This window comes from Pan paniscus, chromosome 3, assembly GCF_029289425.2.
Source record: "Pan paniscus chromosome 3, NHGRI_mPanPan1-v2.0_pri, whole genome shotgun sequence".
NCBI classification, from domain to species: Eukaryota; Metazoa; Chordata; class Mammalia; order Primates; family Hominidae; genus Pan; species Pan paniscus.
Window position 1 is genome coordinate 62,359,519 of NC_073252.2, and position 17,276 is coordinate 62,376,794.

A 17,276-nucleotide genomic window follows, 5' to 3' on the forward strand; every position below is an offset into this window, starting at 1 on the left:
GGACTCATCCTTTAGTAGCTTTCTGAGAATTTGAGACCTTAATTGTTTAAAAATACCATGGTTTTACCTTCATGATGGGTAATTTGGGTGAGTACAGAATTCTAGATTAGAAATTATTTTCCTTTAATTAAAAAATAATATATATTTTTTGATATCAAGCCTCCCTTTTAGTCAGGTGTATTTTCCCTTAGACTTACAAATGTTGCTTTCTTTTATTTTAGCTTCTCCTGTTGAGAATACTGTTGTGATTCCATGATCCTTTGTGACTATTTTTTTCCTCTTTGCAGGCTTTTAGGATCATGTCATCTGTCCTTAGTGATCTAAATTTTTATTATATTCCTTGACATTAGGTTCATCTAACCCTTTTCATAAATATTTCTTCAGTTTCTGTTTTCTGCAAGTACCTTTTTTACTTACTTTGCTCATTACCTCGCCTTTTTCATATGTCCAGTGATCCTTAGCTGTCTCCTCTTGTTTGAAAGTGGGAAACTAAAACACATTGGAAGCTCTATATGCCTAGTAAAATTTGTAGACTGGTGGATGTCACTGTGGTGTAGTTTGGTCCATTTCATCATTGGTATCCTGGTGTTAATATCTGTAGATTTCTTTTCTCTTGGCCTAGTAAGTATTTCTGACAAAGAAATCTTTCCCGCTTGGCGGTTCAAGTCTAACTGCGATTGTTTTCAATTTCAGTCAGATGTGGCAAAGGGGAAAGTGCAGTTTAAATGCTCCTACTTAATATCTCTGGTTTTCATGTATTGCCCTTAACTTCACCTGTGTCTTATGCCACTAATGTCACAGTCTCTCTGATTAAGAAACTCAAGAGAGTAAATAATCTTCTGATAGGTTTGGGAGGGGCTCTTCGGTTTTACTACCTTCTTTTTTTTGAGAAAAAGCACTCCTGGGCTGGAGTGCAGTGGCACGATTTCGGCTCACTGCAATCTCTGCCTCCCGGGTTCAAGCAATTCTCCTGTCTCAGCCTCTCGAGCAGCTGGGACTACAGGTGCCTGCCACCATTCCTGGTTAATTTTTGTATTTTTAGTAGAGACAAGGTTTCACCATATTGATCAGGCTCGTCTTGAACTCCTGACCTCAGGTGATCCACCCGCCTCAGCCTCCCAAAGTATGGGGATTACAGGTGTGAGCCACTGCGCCCAGCCAGTTTAACTACTTGCTATATACACTTTTTTTTCTGCGACAAAAGACACATTCAACTATACACGCTTTTAACACCCTCTGCATGCCTCTTCTTTTTTTTGAGACAGGGTCTTGCTCTGTTGCTGGAGTGCAGTGGCATGCTCATAGCCCACTGCAACCTCAAACCTCTGGGCTCAAGTGATCCTCCTGCCTCAGCCTCCTGAGTAGGTAGGAACACAAGCATGCACCACCACTCTTGGCTAATTTTTTATTTTTACACAGAGATGTGGTCTTGCTAAGTTTCCCAGGCTGATCTTGAATTCTTGACCTCAAGTGATACTCCTGCCTTGGCCTCCCAAAGTGCTGGGATTACAGGTGTGAGCCACTGCATCTGGCCTGCCCCTTTTTTTTAGTGGTGTCTTGCAATTCTACTAATCTTTATAGGTTTCTCCATAAACAGTAATGTGTCTGCTTCTGGGTTTTCTCCATTGCTAGCATGTTTCCATTCTCTCTGGGTTGCTGAATTACCAGTAGTTTGCTTTTCAACCTAAAAATGTTTGCTGACATGTCTCATCTACTCCTTTGTCTTTCTCTTCATCCTTCTGAGTTTGTTTTTAAAAATCTTTAATGAGATGTTAAGAGAGAGCAGAGATTAAATGAAAGCCTGCCTCTGTCTTTTTATGGCATTGAATTCCATACTGTGGTCACTCAACAGCAGTGTAGTGTATTAGTCCATTTTCACACTGCTGATAAAAGCATTCCTAAGACTGGGAAGAAAAGGAGGTTTAATTTGACTTACAGTTCCACATGGCTTGGAGGCCTCATAATCATGGCATAGGGCGAAAGGCACTTCTTCCATGGTGGTGGCAAGAGAAAAATGAGGAAGAAGCAAAAGTGGTAACCCCTGATAAACCCATGAGATCTTGTGAGACTTATTCACTATCACGAGAATAGCACGGGAAAGACTGACCCTGATGATTCAATTGTCTCCCCCTGGGCGCCTTCCACAACACAGGGAAATTCTGGGAGATACAATTCAAATTGAGATTTGGTTGGGGACACAGCCAAACCATGTAAGTCTGTCATTTATTTATTTCTCTACTGTGCCGATACTGTGTCCACACTTCTGCTACCACTTGTGACAGAGGTCCCACTACCATCCACATTTGGTGCTTCACTAAAAGGACTTGGGAGACTTGACATATAGTTGAACTCATGACTGATACTTATTTTTATGTATTTGCTTTTTAAAAATTATTATTTTACTTTAAATTTTAGGGTACATGTGCACAACGTGCAGGTTTGTTACGTATGTATACATGTGCCATGTTGGTGTGCTGCACCCGTTAACTCGTCATTTACGTTAGGTGTATCTCCTAATGCTATCCTTCCCCCCTCCCCCTACCCCCCAGCAGGCCCTGGTGTGTGATGTTCCCCACCCTGTGACCATGTGTTCTCATTGTTCAATTCCCATCTATGAGTGAGAACATGCGATGTTTGGTTTTCTGTCCTTGCAATAGTTTGCTCAGAATGATGGTTTCCAGCTTCATCCATGTCCCTATAAAGGACATGAACTCATCCTTTTTTATGGCTGCATAGTATTCCATGGTGTATATGTGCCACATTTTCTTAATCCAGTCTATCATTGATGGACATTTGGGTTGGTTCGAAGTCTTTGCTATTGTGAATAGTGCTGCAATAAACATACGTTTGCATGTGTCTTTATAGCAGCATGATTTGTAATCCCTTGGATGTATGCCCAGTAATGGGATGGCTGGGTCAAATGGTATTTCTAGTTCTAGATCCCCGAGGAATCGCCACACTGTCTTCCACAATGGTTGAACTAGTTTACAGTCCCACCAACAGTGTAAAAGTGTTCCTATTTCTCCACATCCTCTCCAGCACCTGTTGTTTCCTGACTTTTTAATGATTGCCATTCTAACTATTGTGAAATAGTGTCTCATTATGGTTTTGATTTGCATTTCTCTGATGGCCAGTGCTGATGAGCATTTTTTCATGTGTCCGTTGGCTGCATAGATGTCTTCTTTTGAGAAGTGTCTGTTCATATCCTTTGCCCACTTTTTGATGGGGTTGTTTGATTTTTTTCTTGTAAATTTATTTAAGTTCTTTGTAGATTCTGGATATTAGCCCTTTGTCAGATGGGTAGATTGTAAAAATTTTCTTCCATTCTGTAGGTTGCCTGTTCACTCTGATGGTAGTTTCTTTTGCTGTGCAAAAGCTCTTTAGTTTAATTAGATCCCATTTGTCAATTTTCACTTTTGTTGCCATTGCTTTTGGTGTTTTTCATGACTGATACTTATTATAGTCATTCAGCCAGGATACACAGCTGGGTCAGTAAGGGAAAAATGCGCATTAGCAGAGTCTGGAGGAATCCATGTATAGGCTTCCTGTGTTCCCCAAGGGGCCATATAGAATGTACTCATTCCCTTCAGCAGTGAAATGCAGTAACGTGTGTACATTTTTTCTCCTCAGAGAAGCCTTTTGAAACTCAGCCTGTTTTCACTGGGGGTTGGTCCCATAGGCATCCCCTGCCTACCAAAATTTTACGCACTCCCAGAAGGAAAGAAAGCAGATGTTCACCACAGATCACAGTGTTTATTTATACAAACAGTCTAGGCAGTCTGGCGCAGCAGGTGCAACCTTGTCTGTTGGTAATGGAGGGAACATTCTAAAAGTTAAGTCTCCAGATGCCAACCAAGGGGTAGCCCTGTAAGCTGGTCCTTTAAATATATCAGGCCTCCTATGTTAACTCTTTCCTGCAGAGTGCATCTCAATACTACAGTGTTTTACATGTCTATTTTGAACTTTACATAGATAAGATTGTTATGTACTTCTGCAGGTTGCTTTTTTTTCTGGTTAAAATAATAATTTATATTATTGTAGTTTATTTGTTCCATTGTTACGTATGTAATATGGTATATCTATACTATAATTTATTTATTTAATAAGTTTATTCAGTCTTCTGTCCACATAGTTGCTGTTTAGAGCAATATTGTTTCTGTGATAGGTTGTATGAAATTTCAGCTTTACCGAATAATGCCAGATTGTTTTCCAAAGTAGCTATTACTTTAGAAATAAAATAAAAAGTAGCATAAAACTCTTAACAGCTGGTTTGTTGTTTTAGAATACTTGTTTTTCCCCCCATTTAAAAAACAAATATATTACATTGAATTGGTAAGTTAATAAAATAGTTCTAATGTTGTATTTCTTCTGTGCTCACTGCCAGAAATCACATCCAAAGTCAGTTCCAGTTTCTTCAAAGAAGAAAGAAGCCTCTCTACAGTTTGTTGTAGAACCAAGTGAAGCCACAAACAGATCAGGTTGGTGGCATCTCCGTGGGCATTATTTGCTTGGATATATTTAAAAAATGAGAAATGCTAATGGTGCATGTGTTGCTTTGAGTATGAAGGTCAGGGTCAGCCTAGACAGAATTGTGAATTGTGAAATGGATGAATTTGTTTTTGATTTCCTTACAACTCCATGGTCAGTGCTCTTTTTCTCTCTTCTTCTCCATTTCCTTTAGTCAGTGATACATGCTACTACTTTTTAAAGTTTTCTTTCTTTTTATTTTTCAGATTAAAAGAGTGTTACTCCATTGAGTTAATAAAGGTTTAAAATAATAATTTAGTCATTACTCCTATCATTCTGCTGAGGTAGCCTTTAAATAGTTCTGTACCTTAATTGGTGCCCATAAATGAAAAAAAAAAAAGCATGTGTGTTTGTATGTATCTGTGCCTGTACCTGCTTTCAGAAAAGGCTGTTATAATTTCCTTTTACACCAATAGTGTAAGAGTACCTTTTACCTGATAGTCTATTTACTATTCTACGTTCTTGCCCATTCATTGATATTAAGCAATCTCATTTTTACTTTAGTGTCCATTTCCATGATTGCCAGAGTTTGAGCACCTTTATGTTTATTGGCTGTTGGATTTTAATTGTTAAATGTGTGACTTTTATAACTTTAAGTTTGTTTTAGTTAAAAGTTCTGTCTTATCCCAACTTAGATTTTTCATCTGAAAACCTTTTTTTTAAAAATAAAATTAAGTCTTTAACCATCTGGAATGTGTTTCGGTATGTAACATGACATAATCTTCTAAGTTTGTTTTCTTCCAGTTGGTCAGTTGTGTCAGATCTGTTTATTAAATTTTTAAAAAATCTGTTCTCTTCTGAATGTACTACTTTTATTATATATTAAATCTCACATAACATTCAACATACTTTTGAATTTTGATATATTTGTTTTTTCCTCTGTCAACACAATACTCTTGTTACTAATAGTAGCTTCATAGTATGTCCTGATATAAATACCTTCACTATTCCACTGCCATTCTGCAGCCTTTTTTCTTTCTATGAGCTTTTAGTTTTATCCAATTCCAAATAAACTTTTGGAATTCTAACTAGAATTGCATTTAATTTATGTAGTAATTTCGTGAGAATTCACATTTTTTATGTTATTTAGGTTTTTTACAAAATAAGTTATGTTTCTTTCTTATAAAAATGTTAATCTGGAGCCAGGAGTGGTTGCTCATGCCTGTAATCCCAGCACTTTGGGAGGCTGAGGCAGGTGGATCAGTTGAGGTCAGGAGTTTGAGACCAGCATGGCCAACATGGTAAAACTCCATCTCTACTAAAAATACCAAAATTTGCCTGGCGTGGTGGCAAGTACCTGTTATCCCAGGTACTCGGGAGGCTGAGTCAGGATAATCGCTTGAGCCTAGGAGCTGGAGGTTGCAGTGAGCCGAAGATTGCGCCACTGCACTCCAGCCTGGGCGACAGAGTGAGACCCCGTCTCCAAAAATAAATAAATAAATAAATAAATCTGAAGGACACTGTCAAGAGTGTGAAAGGGCAACCAGACTAGGCGAAAATATTTGCAAATAATTTACCTGAAAAGGATGATAGAGATTTATAATCAGAATATATAAAGAACTTCTACAGCTCAACAACAGAAAAACCAAACAACCCAAATAAAAGATGAGCAAAGGACTTGAATAGACCTTTCTCCAAAGAAGGTATGCAATTGGCCAATAAATATATGAAAGGATGCTTGAAATCTTCAGTCATTAGAGAATGCAAATCAAGACCCTAGGGAGATACCACTTTACACTCACTAGGTTAGCTATTATTTAAAACAAAAAAAGGAAAATAAGTGTTGAAGATATGGATAAATTAAAACCCTCATGCATCACTGGTGGGAATGTAAAATGGTGCAGCCACCATAGAAAACAATTTGATAGTTGCTCAAAAAGTTAAACATAGAACTACCATATGACCCAATACTTCCCTCCTAGGTATATACCCAAAAGAATTGAAAGCAGGGATGGAAGCAGACATTTGTATACTAATATTCGTAGCAGTATTATTCACAATACTCAAAAGGTATAAACAAGCCAAGTGTCCGTGAACAGATGAATGGATAAACAGCATGTGATTTATACACAGAATGTAATATTAGTCAGTCATTAAAAACAAAGTTCTGCTATATAACATAGCATAGAAGAATCTTGAACACATGAAAACATGCAAACTGAAATAAACCAGACAAAAAAGGACAAAAATTTTGTAGTTCTACTTACATGAGGTATTTATAATAGGTAAATTTAGAGATAGGAAGCAGAATAGAGGTTGCAGGGGATTGTGGTAGGGGGTAATGGTGATTTAATGTTTGATGTGTACAGAATTTGTTTGAAATGATGAAAAAGTTCTAGAAATGATGATGGTTGCACAGTGTTGTGAATGTACTTAATGCCATTAAATTGTACACTCATAAATGGTTAATATGGTAAATTTCATGTTTTATCATAAAAAATATTTTAATAAAGCCTGTCTCCTGGCTCCCCATTCTCCCCTCCCTCCTAGTATTGGGTCTTTGACTTTCTTGTTAAGGTTAATCCTAACTGTACTATAATTTTTGTACTATTCTGAACATTTTTTTAAATTATGAGGCTAATTTTTATATCAAAATTTTAATTCAGCACTTACCAAGGTTTTTAAAAAAATTAATTCTAGACCTTTAAAAATTTGAATCTTTTAGTTTTCTTTAAGCTATATAACCATGTCATCAGCTAAAGAGAGGTTTTATTTGTTATGTTTAATCTGATTATTTCAGTCTTCTTGCCTTTGCTAGAATCTCTGAGTCAGTGTTGTTTAATAATGATGATATTAGGTATCCATGTCTGTTCTATGATTTTAACTGAAATTAGTACTGTGCCACTTAAAATAATAATTGTGGGTAGTTTGGGGTAAATTTAGTTTATGTCTTTAATTTCTTTTTCTTACTATTATTAGCTAGTACTTCAGTATTATGTTAAATAACAGTGATGGGTCCAAGCACTGTGGCGTAGGCCTATAGTTCCAGCACTTTGGGAGTCTGAGATTGGAGAATCTCTTGAGGCCAGATGTTTGAGACCAGCCTAGGCAACGTAGTGAGAACTTGTCTCTACAAAAAACACAAAAATTTAGCTTGTGCAGTGGCATGTGCCTATAGTCCTGCCTACTTGGGAGATTGAGGTGGGAGAGTCACTTGAGCCCAAAAGGTTGAGGCTGCAATGAGCTGTGCTAGTGCCACCCCACTCCAGCCTGGGTACAGTCAGACCCTGTCTCAAAAAAAAAAATAAATAAAAAGGATGGGGTGAAAATTCTAGCCTTGTTCCTGCTCTTAGAAAGCATTTGATCTTTCACATTAAGATGTTAGCTATAAGTTTTTAATAGATGTTTTTTATAGGGTTGGGAAATTTTCTCCTGCCAGTATGCTGAGAATTTTTAATCATAGGTAATGTGGATTTTGTCATGCATTTTTTGCATAAATCCATATGATCATACGATTTTTCTTCTTTGATCTGTTGATATGGTGGCTTATACATATTGATTTTTGAATGTTTAACCAGCCTTGCATAAAATTTCCATGTGGTCATGGTGTATTATTGATTTGAGCTCTTTTTCCCTTTTCAAATGTATTCATTTGGCATAAATTTCCCCCTCAGCACTGTTGTAGCTGCATTCCACAGGTTTTGTATCTCATATTTTCTGTTCATTTCACTTATTTTGATGTATTTTTAAATATCTTTTCAGAGTTTAGCCTATTGGTTATTTAGAAGTGTGTTAATTTTCCAGTGTTTGGTAATTTCATATTATCTTTTCCTTATTAATTTCTGATCTTGATTCCTTTATGACATAGTATGCACTGTGCAATTTCAGTTCTACATTTATGAAGATTTGTTTTATGACCCAAGATATTGCATGTCTTTATGAATGGGCATTTAAAAAAATGTTTTCTGTTGTTGGGTGTAGTTATCTATAAATGTCAATTATTGTGCACTATTGCTATTTTTTATACATTGTTGGATGTGACTTGGTAAAATTTCGAGGATTTTTGTATTTAAGTAAGGAGAGATTGGTTTATAGTTTTTTTTAATGCTGTGTTTGTATGGTTTTGTTATCAAGGTAATATTTGCCTTATTAAATGAGTTGGGAATTATTCCCCTTTCTAATTTCTGGAAGGAACTGTGTAAAATTGGTGTTAATCCTTTAACTATTTGGTCTAACAGTCTCCGGTGAAATCATCTGGTCCAGGAGATTTTTTTTTCAAGAACTTTTAAATAGCAATATTAATTCTTTAATAGTTATAGGACTATTTTGATTATCAATTTCATTGTGACTGAATTTTGGTAGTTTGTGTTTTCTGAGGTATCGGTCCATTTTTTCTAATCATCTGTCAAGTTTGTAAGCATAAAGTTGTTCATAGCATTACCCTATTTTTTTTTTTTTGAGTTTTTTTAAATATTTTTTTTTACTTTAAGTTCTGGGATACATGTGCTGAACATGCAGGTTTGTTACATAGGTATACCTGTGCCATGGTGGTTTGCTGCACCTATCAACCCGTCATCTAGGTTTTAAGCCCCACATGAGTTAGGTGTTTGTCCTAATGCTCTCCCTTCCCTTTCCTCCCTCCCCCCCACCACAGGCCCCGGTGTGTGATGTTTCCCTCCCTGTGTCCATATGTTCTCATTGTTCTACTCCCGATTATGAGTGAGAACATGCAGTGTTTGGTTTTCTGTTTTAGTTTGTTGAGGATGATGGTTTCCAGCTTCATCCATGTCCCTGCAAAGGACATGAACTCATTTCTTTTTTATGGTGCTTAGTATTCTGTGGTGTATATATGTCACATTTTCTTTATCCAGTCTATCATTGATGGGCATTTGGGTTGGTTCCAAGTCTTTGCTATTGTAAATAGTGCTGCAGTAAACACAGATGTGCATGTGTCTTTATAGCAGAATGATTTATAATCCTTTGGGTACATACCCAGTGATGGGATTGCTGGGTTGAATGGTATTTCTGGTTCTAGATCCTTGAGGCATCGCCACACTGTCTTCCACAATGGTTGAACTAATTTACACTCCCACCAACAGTGTAAAAGTCTTCCTATTTCTCCACATCCTTGCCAGCATCTGTTTCTTGTCTTTTTAATGATCACTATTCTAACTGGTGTGAGATGGTATCTCATTGTGGTTTTGATTTGCATTCCTCTAATGACCAGTGATGATGAGCTTTTTTTTAATTATGTTTGTTGGCTGTGTAAATGTCTTCTTCTGAGAAGTGTCTGTTCATATCCTTTGCCCACTTTTTGATGGGATTGTTTGTTTTTGTTTTTCTTGTAAATTTGTTTAAGTTTCTTGTAGATTCTGGATATTAGACCTTTGTCAGATGGAGAGGTTGTAAAAATATTCTCCCATTCTGTAGGTTGCCTGTTCACTCTTTTGCTGAGCAGAAGCTCTTTCATTTAATTAGATCCCATTTGTCAGTTTTGGCTTTTGTTGCAATTGCTTTTGGTGTTTTAGTCATGAAGTCTTTGCCCATGCTTATGTCCTGAATGGTATTGCCTAGGTTTTCTTCTAGGGTTTTTATGATGTTAGGTCTTAAATTTAAGTCTTTAATCCATCTTGAGTTAATTTTTGTATAAGGTGTAAGGAAGGGGTCCAGTTTCAGTTTTCTGCATATGGCTAGCCAGTTTTCCCAGCACCATTTGTTAAATAGGGAATCCTTTCCTCATTGCTTGTTTTTGTCAGGTTTGTCGAAGAGCAAATGGTTGTAGATGTGTGGTGTTATTTCTGAGGCCTCTGTTCTGTTCCATTGGTCTATATATCTGTTTTGGTACCAGTACCAAGCTGTTTTGGTTACTGTAGCCTTATAGTATAGTTTGAAGCCAGGTAGTGTGATGCCTTCCACTTTGTTCTTTTTGCTTAGGATTGTCTTGGCTATATGGGCTCTTTGGTTCTATATGAAATTTAAAGTAGTTTTTTCTAGTTCTGTGAAGAAAGTCAATAGTAGCATGATGGGAGTAGCATTGAATTTATAAATTACTTTGCACAGTGTGGCCATTTTCACTATATTGATTCTTCGTATCCATGAGAATGGAATTTTTTTCTCTTTGTGTCCTCTCTCATTTCCTTGAGCAGTGGTTAGTAGTTCTCCTTCAAGAGGTCCCTCATGTCCCTTGTAAGTTGTATTCCTAGGTATTTTATTTTCTCTGTAGCAGTTGTGAATGGGAGTTCATTCATGTTTTGGCTCTCTGCTTGTCTGTTATTGGTGTATAGGAATGCTTGTGATTTTTGCCATTAATTTTGTATCCTGAGACTTTGCTGAGGTTACTTATGAGCTTAAGGAGTTTTGGGACTGAAACAATGGGGTTTTCTAAGTATACAATCACGTCATCTGCAAACAGAGACAGTTTGACTTCCTCTCTTCCTGTTTGAATACACTTTATTTCTTCCTCTTGCCTGATTGCCATGGCCAGAACTTCCAATACTGTGTTGAATAGGAGTGGTGAGAGAGGGCATCCTTGTCTCGTGCCAGTTTTCAAACAGAAGCATTACCCTATTTTTGATGGCTGCAAAATCTATTGTGACATCATCCCCTATTTTATTCCACATATTGATGGTTGGTGTCTTCTTATAGTTGTCAATTTTGTTAGATAGAGGTTTATCATTTTGTAGTTTTTTTCCTGCAATAGTTTTCTGTATTTTTCTATTTTCAGTTTTATTGATTTCTGCTCTTTATTTTTTCCCATCCTTCTGCTTGATTGGGTTTATTTTGTTCTTTTCTTGATGGATAAATTTTATTTTCTACTTTATAATTCATTACTGTTTATTTTGTTATTCAAATTGTTGCAGATTTGGCTAATAGAAGCTCTTACTTTGGTTCCAGTGTCCCTTTGACATAGCCCATTTTTGTTGTTGTTTCTGAGCACTTTCATACCTTTTGGAGCCACAAGATGCTCTCCTGCCCCATCCCAGAATCAACCATTTCTTCATGGAATCATGATTTCTTTTACTGGGTAATGGTATTAGAAATCAAGATCTGAGTGCTAGGTGTGCTGTCACTCCTGTAGAGTTGTTGCTGCTAGACCCTTTCAACTGATAGAGCTGGGTAAATGTATGTGTGTGTACAATAACTTGTGTATCAACACATACCTATAAATATCTTTAAATGTAACTATCTGTATCTATGTTGAAGTAATCATAAGTTCATATTGGTGTCTCTGACTCTAATCCATTACCAACGTGGATTATTCTAGCCTCCTCCTCTTGCTTATCTGTAAACTCCCATTACATGAATGAGAAACTGGGCGTTCACCATTCAACATCCATTTACTTATCTTTTACATTTCTGTATACATGTAAAAGAGTGTCAGAATTGTTGACTCATATCCTGTGGAAAACAGTTTTATCAACTAGAGAATAGTGCTATGTACAGTTTCTTTTGCCTTCAGTCTTACAGACGTCATTCATTTTTTGTTTTTTTGAGAGAGAGTCTCCCTCTGTCTCCCTGGCTGAAATGCAGTGGCGTGATCTCGGCTCACTGCAACTTCTGACTCCAGGGTTCAAGCAATTCTCCTGCCTCAGCCTCCTGAGTAGCTGGGATTACAGGCAGCAGCCACCATGCTCATCTAATTTTTTGTATTTTTAGAAGAGACGGGGCTTCATCATGTTAGCCATGCCGGTCTTAAAGTCCTGACCTCAAGTTATCCGCCTGCCTCAGCATTCCAAAGGGCTGGGATTATAAGTGTGAGCCACCATGCCCAGCTGATTCATTCCTTTTAATTTTTTTTTTTTTTTGAGATGGAATTTTGCCCTTATCACCCAGGCTGGAGTGCAATGGCACAATCTTGGTGCACTGCAACCTCCGCCTCCTGAGTTCAAGTGATTCTTCTGTCTCAGCCTCCCAAGTAGCTGGGATTATAGGCACGTACCACTGCGCCCACATAATTTTTGTATTTTTAGTAGAGATGGGGTTTCACCATGTTGGCCAGGCTCATCTGGAACCCCTGACCTCAGGTGATCCACCCACCTCGGCCTCCCAAAGTGCTGGGATTACAGGCATGAGCCACCACACCTGGCCTTTGATTCATTTCTGATCTTTCTTAGGTCATCACCTTTTCCCCCCATCCACTTCATTGAGGTTGTTTCTACATATACATTGAATGTGGCATATGTAATACATGTGATTTCCATGATTAGGTCATAAAAGGCTATATGGCTCTGCTTGGCATGCTGGATCTCTCTCTCCTTCTCTCTCTCTCTTCCTGTCTTTCTTATTCTCTCCAGTTGCCCTTGGAACCCAGACAATATGCTGTGAAGAAGCCCAAAGTAGCCATTATGGAGAGAAAAGACTCCCAGCCTGCAGTCAAGACCAGGTGTCAAATATGTGTAAACAAGCTGTCAGATGATTCCAGGGCTCAGACTTCATGGAAGAATCCGTCCCTTCTGTGCTCTGCTGAATTGCTGACTTACTGAATCCATGAACATAACAAATGGTTGTTTTATGCAGCCAAGTTAAGAAGTTATATTATGCAGACATGGTAACTGAAACAACGAATTCCCAACTTAAATACTACTGTTAGTTATTTCTGTTGTCAGGTATTTTAATATTTTTTAACTTTACAAGACTTTTTGTTTTAGTTTGTTTATATACACACGTCACTTCCTTTGCTCTTTTTTAAAGAAGTGTATTTTAAAATATTGTATAATATAAACATAAAATTGTCCACTTTATTTCTGAGTATACAGTTCAGTAGCATTAAGTACATTCACATTGTTGTGAGGCTATCACCACCATGAATCCATAGAACTTCTTTCATTTTTCACAACTGAAACACTGTACCCATTAAACAGTATCTCTTTTTCCATTAGCCCTGGCAACCACCATTCTACTTTTTTCTGTCCATGAATTTCAGACAGAAAATTTATCTGTGACTGGCTTATTTCACTAAGCATAATGTCTTCAAGGTTCATCCATGTTGTAGTATGTGTCAGAATTTCATTCTAAGACTGGGTAATATTTCATTGTATGTGTATACCACTTTTTATCTGTTAATCTGTTGATGGGCACTTGGGTTGTTTTCGCTTTTTGGCTATTGTGAGTAATGCTGCTTTGAATATTAGTGTGAAAGTATCTGTTTGAGTTCCTGCTTTCAATTTTAAGTTTTTAAGGATCCACTGTGCGCTTTTCATAGTGACTGTCATTCTACATTCACACTAGCAGTGCATGCACAAAGGTTCCATTTTTTTCTACATCAACAGTTGTTATCTTTTGTTTTTATAAATAATAGTCATCCTAATGGGTGTGATGTAGTATCTCATTGTAGTTTTGATTTGTTTTACATCACTGTTATTAGGAAAATTTAAAATAATATTTAAAAATCACTACTTACTGATAATGGCTAATATCCAAAAAACTTTTTTTTAAAAAATGCTACTTTGAGAGTTTCTTTTTCATTTGTTACAAGAGGATTTGTAATTGATTATTAAAGCATTTTATGATGTTTGCTTTAAAATTTATTGTTAAATAATTTTAAAATCTGATTCATCTCATTTATGTCTATTGATCATTATTTCTTACTTTTTTTTTTTTTTGGTTTGTTTTGGTTTTGGTATGACGAGTTGTTTTGATTGTATTCCTGAGATTTGGTTACTTATGTTAGGGGATTCTTAGACTACTTAAATCTTTTGTTACAGCACATAGTTGCCCTATTTTGGTTTAATGTATAGATTCTTTCCTGCGTTATTTATTTATTTGTTTGTTTGTTTGTTTATTTTTTGAGACAGAGTCTTGCTCTGTCGCTCAGGCTGGAGGGCAGTGGTGTGATCTTAGCTCAGTGCAACCGCTGCCTCCTGGGTTCAAGTGATTCTCATGCTTCAGCCTCCCGAGTAGCTGGGATTACAGGCATGTGCCACTACGCCTGGCTAATTTTTGTATTTTTAGTAGAGATGGGGTTTCGCCATGTTGGCCAGGCTGGTCTTGAACTCCTGGCCTCAAGTGATCCACCCGTTTTGACCTCCCAAAGTGCTGGGATTGCAGGCATGAACCACTGCGCCCAGCCCCTCTTTCCTAGTTTTATGAGTTTTATTTTCAATGATAGTTAAGTGTTCAGAGTAATAGTGGTATTTTGTTCTACTTCATTTTCTGATGCTGTTAGGATTCTAGCTCAGTTCCTGTTGGTGCTGTCTGGGGTGGGTAGAAGATGCCTTTTGATGTCCATGTTCACTTGTGTGGGGTTCTGGTTAGAAGCTGCTGGTCCTGGGTTTCCTTATATCATTGGGTGGAGGACAGGGGGTTGCTGGCCTCTCTTACGCTGTTCTTGCCTCAGATTAGACTGTCTGCTGGTGCCCTGGTTGTAAAGTAGGGACTGGGATGGCCTGGGGTGTCAATACTATCAGTGGATCAAAATGTTGCCTTGGGCTGTGAAGGTCAGGGGTTTCACTACTCTACAGCTTCATGTGGGTCATACCGCCTGCCATCTATGATTGTAGAAGCGGGACTGGCTTGGTATGAGCTCCTTTACTGCTACAGTCCCATAGCACAGCCCAGGGCTTTGTTGCTTTGCCAATGCAGGTAGTAAGGAGTGCTCCATGGCTGAGAGTGCTGAATGGGGCTTGAGTTTCCTCATTAGGTCTTCGTTGGGTTTACCTTGTTCACAGAATGCATTTCCACCCAGCCTCTACCCTGTCTTTCACCTATTGGTGGTTACAGGTTATACTAGCAACCAGTCCAGGGGTATATGGGAGACAGACAGAAAACCTAAGGCTTGTCTGTTTCTGGTCTTGAGCTTCCTAGCTAGTCTACCTTTTTTTCTTCCAGCTTTCAGAGTCCTGTTGTTGATTGATGGATAATTTCCAGGGAAGTTAGTTGTATTTAGAGGGAGAAGCAGGGAAATGCCATCTCGTTCTGAAGGGTGAGGGTTAAGAGAATATGGATACATTCTTTTAAATTTTATCATTATAGATAAATGTTCATATACATATATATTGTGTCTGTATATATACACACATGCTTATGTTGTATCTCTCTATATCTGTTATATCTATATTCCATGTGTGTATGTGTAAATATATCATCTAGCTGCCCTAGGTCACCAATTTTTAGCCCAAAGATAGAAGAATCTTAAGTACTTACTTATTTTAATCATAGATCTTTGATTCTAATCTTAATGACTTTGAGTTTTCTGAAAACTATTTCTGATTAAATTATTGCAGAATTTTTAAAAAGCCTGCTTGATTCTCTTATTATTCTTTTAATTGACAAATATCTTTATATAATTTTCTTCTAGTTCAGGCCCATGAAGTTCATCAGAAAATTCTGGCAACTGATGTTAGTTCCAAAAATACACCTGACTCGAAAAAAATGTCAAGTAGAAACATAAATGATCATCACAGTGAAGCTGATGAAGAATTTTACTTATCCGTTGGCTCACCTTTTGTTCTTTTGGATGCAAAAACATCTGTATCACAAAATGTTATTCCATCTAGTGCCCAAAAGAGAGAGACTTACACTTTTGAAAATTCAGTAAATATGCTGCCTTCAAGTACAGAGGTTTCAGTTAAAACCAAAAAAAGGTAACATTTTATTTAAATAATGTTAACGCACTTTAAAAATTTTACTTTTTGTATTAAAAAATGGTAATTCAATCTTGTTATATTATTTTACAGTAAGGAAGGAGGAATATTAACATGTTATGAGAAAGTATACATTTAGCATATATTCAGTTTGTAATAATTAAGGAAGGCCTTAAAGTGTACTTCAGAGAAGTTTAGAGGTTAACTTTTCTATAGTCTGGAATAATGTGTTTTCTCTCTGATAATATTTGATTGCTTCCTAAGAGAAACAATTTGTATTTTCTCAATATTTTTTGTAATTGCAAGTGTAGATATGTATCAGGTCACTTCAAGGGTAGCAGAGCATAAGTATTATTGAGGATGCTATGCTTTGTGGACAGCTGGTTTCTCTTTCTTGACCTTACCTTTGGCCTTTAGGAAACAAAGTGGATTATTCAAGGTCTTTTGCATTTGGAGATCTCTGTAATGAGTGTAATTTCTATTTAGAGTATTGTATGATTACTGGAGCCAAGGAGTTAAGTATATTCTAAGACTTTGATATTCAAAGTTTGGTCTGTCACAGTGCTCTAAGATTGCCCTGAGAACCATTGCCTAGCTATACATTTCATTGATGTATACTTTAACCATTATTTTCTCTTTCACGTTTTTCTGGTGATAAATACAAAAGTTAATTTTCCTGAGCAGTTTATCTTATGTATTTGGAATGCACAAATCAGCATTTATGTCTTAAATAAATGCCTAGTACAGAATTTTAAATTGGTCTGTATTGTCTCTGTAAAGGAGTTCAGGAAGACTTATAACTCAAGTACGTTACGGGAGCATTCAGCTTACCCTCCTTTTAACCTTTTAGGTTAAACTTTGATGATAAAGTTATGTTAAAGAAAATAGAAATAGATAATAAAGTATCAGATGAAGAGGATAAAACATCAGAAGGACAAGAAAGAAAACCATCAGGATCATCTCAGAATAGAATACGAGATTCAGAATATGAAATTCAACGACAAGCTAAAAAAAGTTTTTCAACATTGTTTTTAGAAACAGTAAAACGAAAAAGTGAATCCAGGTGAGTTATTAAGAAACTGCCCTTTGAGACATTTTTCTTTTATATTCTATGAACCATATATAAGGATTCCTAATGCTATTTAACTTAGAAATAAGTAATTTAATTAACAAAAATTTTAATTGAAATTTTTTCTGACCTGTAAGGAGAGATGGTTTTTTACCAGT

General features: G+C 36.8%; 1 protein-coding gene across 6 annotated transcripts in view; it reads left to right on the forward strand.

The window, feature by feature from the left end:
- CENPC (centromere protein C) overlaps window positions 1-17,276 on the forward strand; it is a 269,756-nt gene that overhangs the window by 165,576 nt on the left and 86,904 nt on the right. For all 6 annotated transcript variants that reach the window (XM_063603799.1, XM_055111478.2, XM_063603800.1 and 3 more), the window contains 3 exons: window positions 4,385-4,478; window positions 15,764-16,049; window positions 16,900-17,112. In XM_063603799.1, coding sequence (XP_063459869.1) covers window positions 4,385-4,478; window positions 15,764-16,049; window positions 16,900-17,112 — 593 coding nt within the window. The remainder of the gene's footprint in view (window positions 1-4,384; window positions 4,479-15,763; window positions 16,050-16,899; window positions 17,113-17,276) is intronic.